Genomic DNA, 12,577 nt, shown 5'->3' with positions numbered 1-12,577 from the left:
TTACAAAGGTGCGTGCTAATGATTAGCATATGCTAAATGCTAGAGATGCCCGTAGGAATATATGAAGTCGACAAACGGCACCCTTATAATTTCAAATAGTGAAGGGAGCATTCAATTACTCTTTGAATAAGTTGGATATATACGGAATAGAATGAACTGTGATTAAGAATAAGTTTGGAAACGTTTATGAAGGCAGTTAATGGATTAAAACTATATATAAAAAAGATTAAAAATATGAATGGGATTAATGAGGATTACGGTATCCCCTCTATAAATATGCTTGGCTTATGAAGAAATGTATTAGCCAATTAAGAGGTGGATACATTGATCTGATGATCCTATTGTGACTGTCTGATCTTATAGACCTGTATACATTCAGAGATAAATTAGCAGAGAAGTTGACCATATATATAAAGAGCATAGGAATGTATGGGCATCTCTAGCGTTTAGTGCACACTTATTTTTAGCACGCACTAAAAACACTAGTGTGCCTATGTAAATGGATCCCTAAGTTTGTACCTGAGGCAATGGAGGGTTAACTGACTTTCCCAACGTCACAAGGAACAGCAGTGGGTTTAAATTGGGTTTACCGGGTTATTAGCCCGCTGTTCTAACCATTAAGTACTCCTCCAGTCCACCTCCCCCACCACCCCTTTGTGATGCCCTGGCATCCGCTGTCTTTTGGACCATCCCTCTGCCTGCCTCTGCTTCTTTGGCTTTGCACAAAGTTCCCCTTAGTGAGGATCCTCCAATATTTGAAAAACAAAATTGGGTACCTTTTGGAGGCGAGATTCTATAAGAAACTAGTGAAGATCCTGAATCAAAAGATGCTTTTCTCTTTATTTCTGAGAAGAGTAAACTAATGAACAATATGTACTATGACTCTTTTTTTTCTTTGTAGGATTATCACCCAGACCGATCAGACATTCAGAAATCCATGACAGCATTCAAGAATCTTTCTGTAAGCTTTCTTACCTATGGGTTTCTTTTCAAATCAAGATCAGAGTATTTATTATTGATACAGGGTTCATGAGGAAATTTTCATCATATATGTAGAATTCCGCAGTCACAATATTAGATACCAGTGGAAAAGACACAGGCTGTTGTGAGGTAAAAAGCAGATGTTAAGCACTTAGGAGCCAGCTTCCATATTTTCTAAACAACCAGCATTTAATTTTGTCCTCTAGTGTGATGTATCAAGTTTGGTATAGTATGTGTCCGTCTATAATAGTTTTGTAAATTAAGGATATGCACATTTTGTTTTTAATGGAATGGCACGGCCCCACAAAGCTGATATTGGGTATTGAGTTAAAGCAGTGCTTACTTGTAGTTGGTAGGAGGTTTTCTTCAATCTCTGCCTATTTTTTTTCCTCCCATCTATATTTAAGAAGAGTCATATTGATCATCTACGTTCTTTAGTAAGTGATGTTCGGCCTTTGTTATTCATAATGGTTATGAATGTAATAGCAGGATGCAAAAGATGGAAGAGGTCTAGATTTTCCTTTTATTCTTGGATGCTGGAACATATATTTTCCCTCGTGATCAACAGACCACTCACTGTCTGTGGCTACAGAGACCCTCAGCATTAACTGCTGTGTGTCAACTAACTGTGCAGGCTATAGTAAATAATTCATTTTCTTTGGAAGAGTTGTATTCAGTGCCTATAATAGTACCTGTTGGATGGATGTTACCTTGGAAAAAGCCGAGGAGAAGAGAACAACTGATATAATTACAGCATAATAAACTACTACCCCCACCCCCAAAACAAACAAACAAAACAACAACCCTTGAATGTGCATGAAGGACAGAGGAGCTGTTGTGACTGTAAACTGCAGATGTTAACTCTAATTAGCTGGATGAGTAGGGATGAAGGGGTGAAGAAAAGCTATGTTGTATATTAAGGTCAAGTCATCAGCTCACTCTGGGAGCCTTATAGGTGTAAGCACAAAGCAAAACACATGCTATGCCCTATCTGTCTTTGGTGTGCCTTTTCAATGAGAGGTGAAGATGTGTACCTAGGAATTGGGTCTGCTCTATATATTTACATGCAACATTCCATTATCCTATTTTTGTAATAAAAAAAAATTGTGAACATGTCTTATAAGCCTTCACAACCCTGTACATTTTTCACATTCTACTTTCTAAAATATACAGTTCAAAATGCATTTAAATGGGTGGTTATTTTTCTGATCTCATCAACATGCTACTTTCAACTTGAAAGAACAGTTATAGAAAGGAAATATTCAAAAAGTAATTTGAATTAAGAAATCAGAAAGACTTGATTGTGTAAATCTTCACACCCTATGTCATAACAAACCCAAATTAGCTTGGTTTTAAAAGTTGCTTTTAAAATTAAATATATATATATATATATATATATATATATATATATATATATATATATATATATATATATATATAAATATTATTTACAAGCTCATCTTATATAGTAATTTACTCTCTTGCACCTTTCCATCACACTACACATTCCACTGCACCTACATAATCCCATGCCAGTCCTGCAGTACTCTTTCTGTTGGCCTGTCCTCAAACTTTCTCCATCTTGTCTCTTGCTTCCATACAAAAGTGTGCGAGTTCTTTCATTTACTGTCGCTGTTCTATGGACAGTTTTAGTAGAAGGGACAAAGAGACATGATATTTACTACCCAGGCTCTCCAGTCTCCACTTAAGCTTTCATCTACAAAGCTGGCTTTATTGATGGTAAAATTTGTAATCAGTAATGAAAACAGTATTGGGAAGCATTCATTATAAGTGAGATTTTGCATGTGTAGTTTTGATAATGGTGCATACCATTTGCTTTCAGATACTTTATTCCTTGAGTACAGAATAGAAAAAAACCTTCCTGAAAGCTTTCTTACAAAACAAATCTGAACATTTCCAGGATGTTTCATTGTTTAGACATGTTTTCATAACTGATGCTCTTCTTATGTCTGACAGGCACAGTGTCAAGAGGTTCGGAAAAGAAAAGAACTGGAGCTACAGATATTAAATGAAGCCATTCGCTGCTGGGAGGGAGAGGATATCAAAACACTAGGCAATGTTATTTATATGTCACAGGTCATGATTCAGTGTGCAGGAAATGAGGTAATGACCTTCACGTGTTCATCTAAAATATTTTGTTCCCTTTCTTCTGACATCAAAGCAATTGAATTTGATAGTTTATGCTGTGTTTAGAAATTTTAAAAATGACATGAAGACTAAACATGAAGCAGTGAAACTTGACTGCAGTCGTATAACTTTGGGAAAATTGTTCCCTGAGAACCTGGAATTTGAACATGGTCTATTCAATCATTTCTATGGCTCACTCTTTCTGCGAACATACTGCATAGGAGTACCAATTGATAGGACTAATGTGACTTTTTATAGGCCAATGGTAAGAAGGAAGAACTAGTCCTTGACACTGTTACATATATGGAGTTGTCTTCTTGATATCCCTTAGAAAAACAGGACTACATCATTACACAGGCAGTGGCTTGTTCCCCTTGACATGTACGTTTTTAGTGTTAGGAGCAGAACATCCCATGCCTCTGACTTTATAGCTTCATATTCTGAAGATTTTATGGTACAGCTTTTTTTTTTCTTGCTTTGCAAGAATAATTGTATTTGCAATTGTAGTTTATATATTTCATTTGGTGGTCAAAGCCCAGATACAGCACATGTTAAATAGTCCTCAGACCTAACATACACAGTATCAGAATGTAAGTAATCAAATGCCTCCTCATATAAATAAAAAGTACAACAATATACAAATCTATACTTCAGTCTGTCTTGCCCTCATCCACTGACACTAGGGAGCTAGAACTGACTGCAGAACAAAACTAGAACATTCACACCAAAGTTAACTATTTTCTAAAACCCACACATTAATTATACAAATAAACATAATACATGTAAATCTTATAAAATCATCCTCTCCCCAATCCTTGCCTTAATAACTAACAAATGGATAAAGTACAGCACATGAAAACATCCCCAGCCCCACCTAAATAAAAGCAGAAAGAGAAAACTTTCCATGAGTGAGAATGTTAACCTTGAAATCCCCTCTAAGAGCCCTGTTTACCAAGCATTTTTCTCATAGCCACAGAAAGTGGGCAAAACCTTGGTAAATTGGATTCTAAGTTGGAGTTTAAGTTTAAAGAATTTTGCCTTCTCACATTTTACCATTTTTTCACTCTAGAATAAAACATTTATTCTCCGAGGACAAGCAGGCTGCTTGTTCTCACTGACGGGTGACGTCCACGGCAGCCCCTCCAATCGGAAACTTCACTAGCAAAGTCCTTTGCTAGCCCTCGCGCGCCCGCGCGCACCGCGCATGCGCGGCCGTCTTCCCGCCCGAAACCGGCTCGAGCCGGCCAGTCTTCTTTTGTCCGCACTCGGTACGGTCGTGTTTTCGCCGTGTCGAGCCCCGGAAAGTCGACCTCGCGCGTCCAATTTGTTTTGAACGTGTTTTTTTCCTTCGGGAAAGCTTTGTCCTAGTCGGGAAGTGCTCCGGAAACCCCCCGCCGGGTTTCGTGTAAATCCTCCCCGTACTTCCAGCTTTTTTGCCCCGGTAAGTTTTCTTTCGTCGTCGGGGTAGGCCTCTTTTCGGCCTCGGTCGAGATTTTTTCTCCCTCTAAATTTGGTGCTTCAAATTTCGCCATTTCGGCTTTTGATTTCGCCGGCGTGATTTTTCCGCCCATGACATCGAAGCCTTCCAGCGGCTTCAAGAAGTGCACCCAGTGCGCCCGGGTTATCTCGCTCACTGATCGACACTCGTCGTGTCTTCAGTGTCTGGGGGCCGAGCACCGCCCTCAGAACTGCAGTCTGTGTTCCCTGCTTCAAAGGCGGACTCAGGTAGCGAGACTAGCCCAGTGGAACGTGTTGTTCTCGGGCTCTTCGTCGGCATCGGCACCGGGATCTTCGAGTGCATCGACGTCGTCAGCGTCCAGACCATCTTCCTCGGCCGCCCCTGCATCGAGTGCATCGAGGCATCGGGCCTCTGCATCGGCGCCGAGACATCGGATAGCTGCATCGACGTCGGTGGTACCAGGACCTCGTCTGCTGATGTCGTCGGACGGTGGTGCATCGGGTGGAGTGCAGGTGAGGGCTGTCCATTCCCCTGCTGGTGGCGGTGAGCCCTCGGGTGGGTCTCCTCCTACCCTGAGGGCTCCTGCGGTACAGCCCCCCCGAGATCGACCTTCTTCAGTCTCGGCCCCGAGGAAGCGACGGATGGATTCGACGTCCTCCTCGTCGGTGCCGGGGAGCTCTGGTGACATGCTTCGGAAGAAATCGAAGAAGCATCGACACCGGTCTCCTCCCCGTGTCGGCACCGAGAGCTCTGGGTCGCCGAGGGATTCGGCACCCAGCAGGCATCGGCACCGAGAGGACCGCTCACCCTCTGTTCAGGAGGTGTCGATGCGCTCCGCTCTGGACAGCCCGGAACAGCCTCCACGCCCGGAACAGGTACTGACGTCGACGCCTGCATCGACCTCTCAGCCTTTCTCTGCAGCCGCTCTAAACGAGAGCCTCCGGGCCGTTCTCCCAGAGATTCTGGGAGAGCTGTTGCGCCCTACCCCTCCGGTACCGGCGGTGCTTGCGCCACCGGTACCGTCGAGCGTGGCGCCGGCTGGCCCATCGCCCAGGTTGAGGTCCCCGACGTCGGTACCGCGTGCGGTACCGACCGCGGCCACCTCCCAGGAAGGCTCCCCGACTACGTCGGCGGAGGGAGCTTCGCCGATGCGGGCGAGGGAGTCTACCTCTCGACGCCCCCATCGTGGACGGGGTTCCACGGAGTCGAGCAGGGCGAGGTTGCAGACACAGGTCCGTGAACTTGTGTCTGACACCGAGGGTGAGGCCTCGTGGGAGGAAGAGGAAGATCCCAGATATTTCTCTGACGAGGAGTCTGAGGGTCTTCCGTCTGATCCCACTCCCTCTCCTGAGAGACAGCTTTCTCCTCCCGAGAGTCTGTCTTTTGCCTCCTTTGTCCGGGAGATGTCTACGGCCATCCCCTTCCCGGTGGTTGTGGAGGACGAGCCCAGGGCTGAAATGTTTGAGCTCCTGGACTATCCTTCTCCACCTAAGGAAGCGTCCACTGTTCCCTTGCACCATGTCCTGAAGAAGACATTGCTTGCGAACTGGACCAAGCCATTAACTAATCCCCACATTCCCAAGAAGATCGAGTCCCAGTACCGGATCCATGGGGACCCAGAGCTGATGCGCACTCAGTTGCCTCATGACTCTGGAGTTGTGGATTTGGCCCTAAAGAAGGCTAAGAGTTCTAGGGAACATGCTTCGGCGCCCCCGGGCAAGGACGCTAGAACCTTAGACTCCTTTGGGAGGAAGGCCTACCATTCCTCTATGCTCGTGTCCAAGATCCAGTCTTACGAGCTCTACACGAGCATACACATGCGGAATAATGTGCGGCAGTTGGCGGGCTTGGTTGATGCTCTTCCCCCTGAGCAAGCCAAGCCTTTTCAGGAGGTGGTCAGGCAGCTGAAGGCGTGCAGAAAATTCCTGGCCAGAGGAGTTTATGACACTTTTGATGTTGCGTCCAGGGCCGCTGCTCAAGGTGTGGTGATGCGCAGGCTCTCATGGCTGCGTGCCGCCGACCTGGAGAATAGAATCCAGCAGCGGATTGCGGACTCGCCTTGCCGTGCGGATAACATTTTTGGCGAAAAAGTCGAGCAGGTGGTAGAGTCTCTCCACCAGCAGGACACCGCATTCGACAAGTTCGCCCGCCGGCAGCCTTCAGCTTCTACCTCTACAGGTAGACGATTTTTCGGGGGAAGGAAGACTGTTCCCTATACTTCTGGCAAGCGTAGGTACAATCCTCCTTCCCGACAGCCTGCGGCCCAGGCTAAGCCCCAGCGCGCTCGCTCTCGTCAGCAGCGTGCGACTCAGCAAGGCCCCGCGGCTCCCCAGCAAAAGCAAGGGGCGAGCTTTTGACTGGCTCCAGCAGAGCATAGCCGACATCCAAGTGTCAGTGCCGGGCGACCTGCCTGTCGGAGGGAGGTTGAAAGCTTTTCACCAAAGGTGGCCTCTCATAACCTCCGATCAGTGGGTTCTCCAAATAGTCCGGCAAGGATACACTCTCAATTTGGCTTCAAAACCTCCAAATTGTCCACCGGGAGCTCAGTCCTACAGCTTCCAGCACAAGCAGGTACTTGCAGAGGAACTCTCCGCCCTTCTCAGCGCCAATGCGGTCGAGCCCGTGCCATCCGGGCAAGAAGGGCTGGGGTTCTATTCCAGGTACTTCCTTGTGGAAAAGAAAACAGGGGGGATGCGTCCCATCCTAGACCTAAGGGCCCTGAACAAATATCTCGTAAAAGAAAAGTTCAGGATGCTTTCCCTGGGCACCCTTCTCCCCATGATTCAGCAAAACGATTGGCTATGCTCTCTGGACTTGAAGGATGCCTACACACACATCCCGATACTGCCAGCTCACAGACAGTATCTGCGATTTCAGCTGGGCACACGCCACTTCCAGTACTGTGTGCTACCCTTTGGGCTCGCCTCTGCGCCCAGGGTGTTCACAAAGTGCCTAGCTGTGGTAGCAGCGGCGCTTCGCAGGCTGGGGGTGCACGTGTTCCCATATCTCGACGATTGGCTGGTGAAGAACACATCCGAGGCAGGAGCCCTGCAGTCCATGCAGATGACTATTCGCCTCCTGGAGCTACTGGGGTTTGTGATAAATTACCCAAAGTCCCATCTTCTCCCAGTGCAGAAACTCGAATTCATCGGAGCCCTGCTGGATTCTCGGACGGCTCGCGCCTATCTCCCAGAGGCGAGGGCCAACAACTTGTTGTCCCTCGTCTCGCGGGTGCGAGCGTCCCAGCAGATCACAGCTCGGCAGATGTTGAGATTGCTGGGCCACATGGCCTCCACAGTTCATGTGACTCCCATGGCCCGCCTTCACATGAGATCTGCTCAATGGACCCTAGCCTCCCAGTGGTATCAGGCCGCCGGGGGTCTAGAGGACGTGATCCACCTGTCCACGAGTTTTCTCGAATCCCTGTATTGGTGGACGATTTGCTCCAATTTGACTCTGGGACGTCCCTTCCAAATTTCTCAGCCTCAAAAAGTGCTGACCACGGATGCGTCTCTCCTGGGATGGGGAGCTCATGTCGATGGGCTTCACACCCAAGGAAGGTGGTCCCTCCAAGAAAGCGATCTACAGATCAATCTTCTGGAGTTGCGAGCGATCTGGAACGCTCTGAAGGCTTTCAGAGATCGGCTGTCCCACCAAATTATCCAAATTCAGACAGACAATCAGGTTGCCATGTACTATGTCAACAAGCAGGGGGGCACCGGATCTCGCCCCCTGTGTCAGGAAGCCGTCAGCATGTGGCTCTGGGCTCGCCGTCAAGGCATGGTGCTCCAAGCCACATATCTGGCAGGCGTAAACAACAGTCTGGCCGACAGGCTGAGCAGGATTATGCAACCTCACGAGTGGTCGCTCAATTCCCGTGTGGTGCGACAGATCTTCCAGGCGTGGGGCACCCCCCTGGTGGATCTCTTCGCATCTCAAGTGAACCACAAGGTCCCTCAGTTCTGTTCCAGGCTTCAGGCCCACGGCAGACTGGCGTCGGATGCCTTCCTCCTGGATTGGGGGGAAGGTCTGCTGTATGCTTATCCTCCCATTCCTCTGGTGGGGAAGACTTTGTTGAAACTCAAGCAAGACCGAGGCACCATGATTCTGATTGCTCCCTTTTGGCCGCGTCAGATCTGGTTCCCTCTTCTTCTGGAGTTATCCTCCGAAGAACCGTGGAGATTGGAGTGTTTTCCGACCCTCATCTCGCAGGACGAAGGGGCTCTTCTGCATCCCAACCTCCAGTCCCTGGCTCTCACGGCCTGGATGTTGAGGGCGTAGACTTTGCCTCTTTGGGTCTGCCAGAGGGTGTCTCCCGCATCTTGCTTGCTTCCAGGAAAGGCTCCACTAAGAGAAGTTACTTCTTTCATTGGAGGAGGTTTGCCGTCTGGTGTGACAGCAAGGCCCTAGATCCTCGCTCTTGTCCTACACAGACCCTGCTTGAATACCTTCTCCACTTGTCTGAGTCTGGTCTGAAGACCAACTCCGTAAGGGTTCACCTTAGTGCAATCAGTGCATACCATTACCAAGTGGAAGGTAAGCCGATCTCAGGACAGCCTTTAGTTGTTCGCTTCATGAGAGGTTTGCTTTTGTCAAAGCCCCCTGTCAAGCCTCCTACAGTGTCATGGGATCTCAATGTCGTTCTCACCCAGCTGATGAAACCTCCTTTCGAGCCACTGAATTCCTGCCATCCGAAGTATTTGACCTGGAAGGTCATTTTCTTGGTGGCAGTTACCTCGGCTCGTAGAGTCAGTGAGCTTCAGGCCCTGGTAGCCCAGGCCCCTTACACCAAATTTCATCACAACAGAGTAGTCCTCCGCACTCACCCTAAGTTTCTGCCAAAGGTTGTGTCGGAGTTCCATCTAAACCAGTCAATTGTCTTGCCAACATTCTTTCCCCGTCCTCATTCCTGCCCTGCTGAACGTCAGCTGCACACATTGGACTGCAAGAGAGCATTGGCCTTCTATCTGGAGCGGACACAGCCCCACAGACAGTCCGCCCAATTGTTTGTTTCTTTTGATCCCAACAAGAGGGGAGTGGCTGTAGGGAAACGCACCATATCCAATTGGCTAGCAGATTGCATTTCCTTCACTTACGCCCAGGCTGGGCTGGCTCTTGAGGGTCATGTCACGGCTCATAATGTTAGAGCCATGGCTGCGTCGGTAGCCCACTTGAAGTCAGCCACCATGGAGGAAATTTGCAAAGCTGCGACGTGGTCATCTGTCCACACATTCACATCTCATTACTGCCTGCAGCAGGATACCCGACGTGACAGTCGGTTCGGGCAGTCAGTTCTTCAGAACCTGTTTGGGCTTTAGGATCCAACTCCACCCCCCGAGGGCCCTGTTTGTTCTGTTCCAGGCTACACTCTCAGTTAGTTGGTAAATTTTTTAGGTCAATCTCAGTTATGTCCTCGCCGTTGCGAGGCCCAATTGACCAATGTTGTTGTTTTGAGTGAGCCTGGGGGCTAGGGATACCCCATCAGTGAGAACAAGCAGCCTGCTTGTCCTCGGAGAAAGCGAATGCTACATACCTGTAGAAGGTATTCTCCGAGGACAGCAGGCTGATTGTTCTCACAAACCCGCCCGCCTCCCCTTTGGAGTTGTGTCTTCCCTTGAAGTGTATTGTCTTGCTACATACTGGACTGGCCGGCTCGAGCCGGTTTCGGGCGGGAAGACGGCCGCGCATGCGCGGTGCGCGCGGGCGCGCGAGGGCTAGCAAAGGACTTTGCTAGTGAAGTTTCCGATTGGAGGGGCTGCCGTGGACGTCACCCGTCAGTGAGAACAATCAGCCTGCTGTCCTCGGAGAATACCTTCTACAGGTATGTAGCATTCGCTATCCGAGATGTTTGAACTGCTGTTGGATCCCTTTTTTGTGAAATACTTAGCCTTAAATTAACAACTTCAGACTTATTTCAATTTTGGTTTGTGTGGGTTGTATTTTGGCAGGAAAAGAATGAGAGATATCTTCTGCTCTTCCCTAATATTTTACTAATGCTGTCTGCGAGTCCCAGGATGAGCGGGTTTATTTACCAGGTAAAATTTGTGTTTTGAATATGTTTTTACCATTACAGAACTGAAATTTTAATGACGACAGAACTAAGTAGTCACAGTGATAGAATTATGATTTTTGATTCCATCAGTAGCCCTCTAGACTCTGCCTTGATATCAGTGTATTCTGTGGACATCATAGTGTAACACATGGTGATGATCATCAGTACCGGATGATACAATAAATATTTAAAGGGATGATTGTGTAAGGGGTGGCCTAGTTCTAGGCAACAGGAATGGGTATAATGGTAGTATTCTAATCATTTATACATCTAATTGACCTCATAATGGAAAAATACGCACCATGTTTAGATGATGGCCATGTGGGTGTAGGTATATACACCAGCTGTATGTTATCAGTCTTAAAAGTTAAGCGCATTTTCTGCTGCTTGTACAGTGAAAAGAAGTAGGTGCCTACTTTTCTTTATAGAATGATCCTGAAATAGGTGCCTGTTTTACCCTCTTATCATTTGTGAACTTAAAAAAAAAATTACCCTCGGAATATCCATATTGCTAGCCATTATTTGATAACTTTTACTTTTAATGTCCCTCCTTCATTGTCTTATCCAGTCGCCATTAATAGCTTTAGGAATTTCCAAGTTACTGATGGGTAGATGATCAAATTCCCCATTCTGTTCTGAATAGGACTCTAAAATAGTGGCGGAGCAGCGTGGGGAAATAAAGCCCTGATGATCAAAACTAATAGCGTGCAGATTTATGTGCGGTATTAGTTTTGATAATTGGGGACTTCTGCGGGAGGATTGTACCCTGGGCATGTGCCCAAGATACAATCCTCCCGCAAAAGTTCTTTGAAAGGTCTGGGCTGTCAAAAAAAAAAAAAAAAACCTGGACCTGTCAAACAGAGTAATACAAAGACCTCCAGACCCGAGGGTTTCTTCTTTATATGGCATTGAAGCCTCACCCGGCATATCTCAGGATGCCCTCCTGCATCAAAAGGGGGGGGGGGGGGCTTGGGGGGCCACTAGGCCACCAGGGAAACTATTTTGCATGGGAGGAGGGCTGTAAGCATGTAAATGCATGCTGGACAGGGTTCCCCTTTCCTCCCCAATGCTCCACAAGCCCTAATGCCAACTCCGAGCTCAAGTAGACTTTGCTGCGGGAAAAACGCCAGTGTTTAGCGCACTGACTACAGATTATTGGGGAGGAATATCTAATGCCCAGTTTAGCATGCATTTGCATGCTACTTGCCCTTAGAGCCAACGAGCTCGTTGTTACACGCACTCGCCGGCTCTGATCATAGGTCAAAGGCAAACATGGGTGCTAGTGTGGCACTAATGGCCTCTAGCGCCAGCTTTTGCCTTTGATCATCAGCCCATGAGCCTTGCATCATCTTTTCTACTCTCTCTTTGCCTCAACAAACTGACAACATTGCAATTTCTTCTTTTAATACTATACTGCCCTCTGTTTTTGACACTCTCTTGTCCTGTGTTGCCTCTATTCTGTAAGGTGCACCAAACTCCCTAGCCTGGGCTCACATCCAAAGTTTTTAACTACATTCCTGAGCTTCTCCAACTAAAATCATTATTGTGCTTCATTTCACATCCATGCTCACCTTCTTCTGGTCTATTATTGTTCTCCTTGAGCAAGTCTATAAATCTGTATGGCAGAAATCTTTATGTTTAGCTCATGCCTTTTCATTTGTAGCTTAGTTTGAGTTACACTAAAGTATAGTAGGTATTTTCCTTTCCTCAGAGGATTCATAATCTAAGAGCCGTTGCTTTAAATAATATGCTTGAATTCATTAACCCTAGAAGTTTATACCTGAGGTAATGGAGAATGAAGTGACCCAAGCCATGTCTCCAGCCTCTGTCTTCTCTTCTTCCATAGACTGCCACTTCCCCTTGATGTCCCAAATTTACTCTGGCTGATTTCTTCCACGGTGAATTCACAAAGTTTAATTTAATTATGGGGCTTATTT

The 12,577-nt window shown here is 47.1% G+C and overlaps 1 protein-coding gene across 4 annotated transcripts in view; it reads left to right on the top strand.

The window, feature by feature from the left end:
* Positions 1–12,577, top strand: part of ARHGEF7 (Rho guanine nucleotide exchange factor 7) — a 443,279-nt gene that overhangs the window by 300,363 nt on the left and 130,339 nt on the right. For all 4 annotated transcript variants that reach the window (XM_030201536.1, XM_030201535.1, XM_030201537.1 and 1 more), the window contains 3 exons: positions 902–961; positions 2,959–3,105; positions 10,537–10,623. In XM_030201536.1, coding sequence (XP_030057396.1) covers positions 902–961; positions 2,959–3,105; positions 10,537–10,623 — 294 coding nt within the window. The remainder of the gene's footprint in view (positions 1–901; positions 962–2,958; positions 3,106–10,536; positions 10,624–12,577) is intronic.

Source organism: Microcaecilia unicolor, chromosome 4 (assembly GCF_901765095.1).
Source record: "Microcaecilia unicolor chromosome 4, aMicUni1.1, whole genome shotgun sequence".
In the NCBI taxonomy this organism is placed as follows: domain Eukaryota; kingdom Metazoa; phylum Chordata; class Amphibia; order Gymnophiona; family Siphonopidae; genus Microcaecilia; species Microcaecilia unicolor.
The sequence above is the reverse complement of the archived record's forward strand: the minus strand, read 5'-3'. Positions and strand labels throughout refer to the sequence as shown.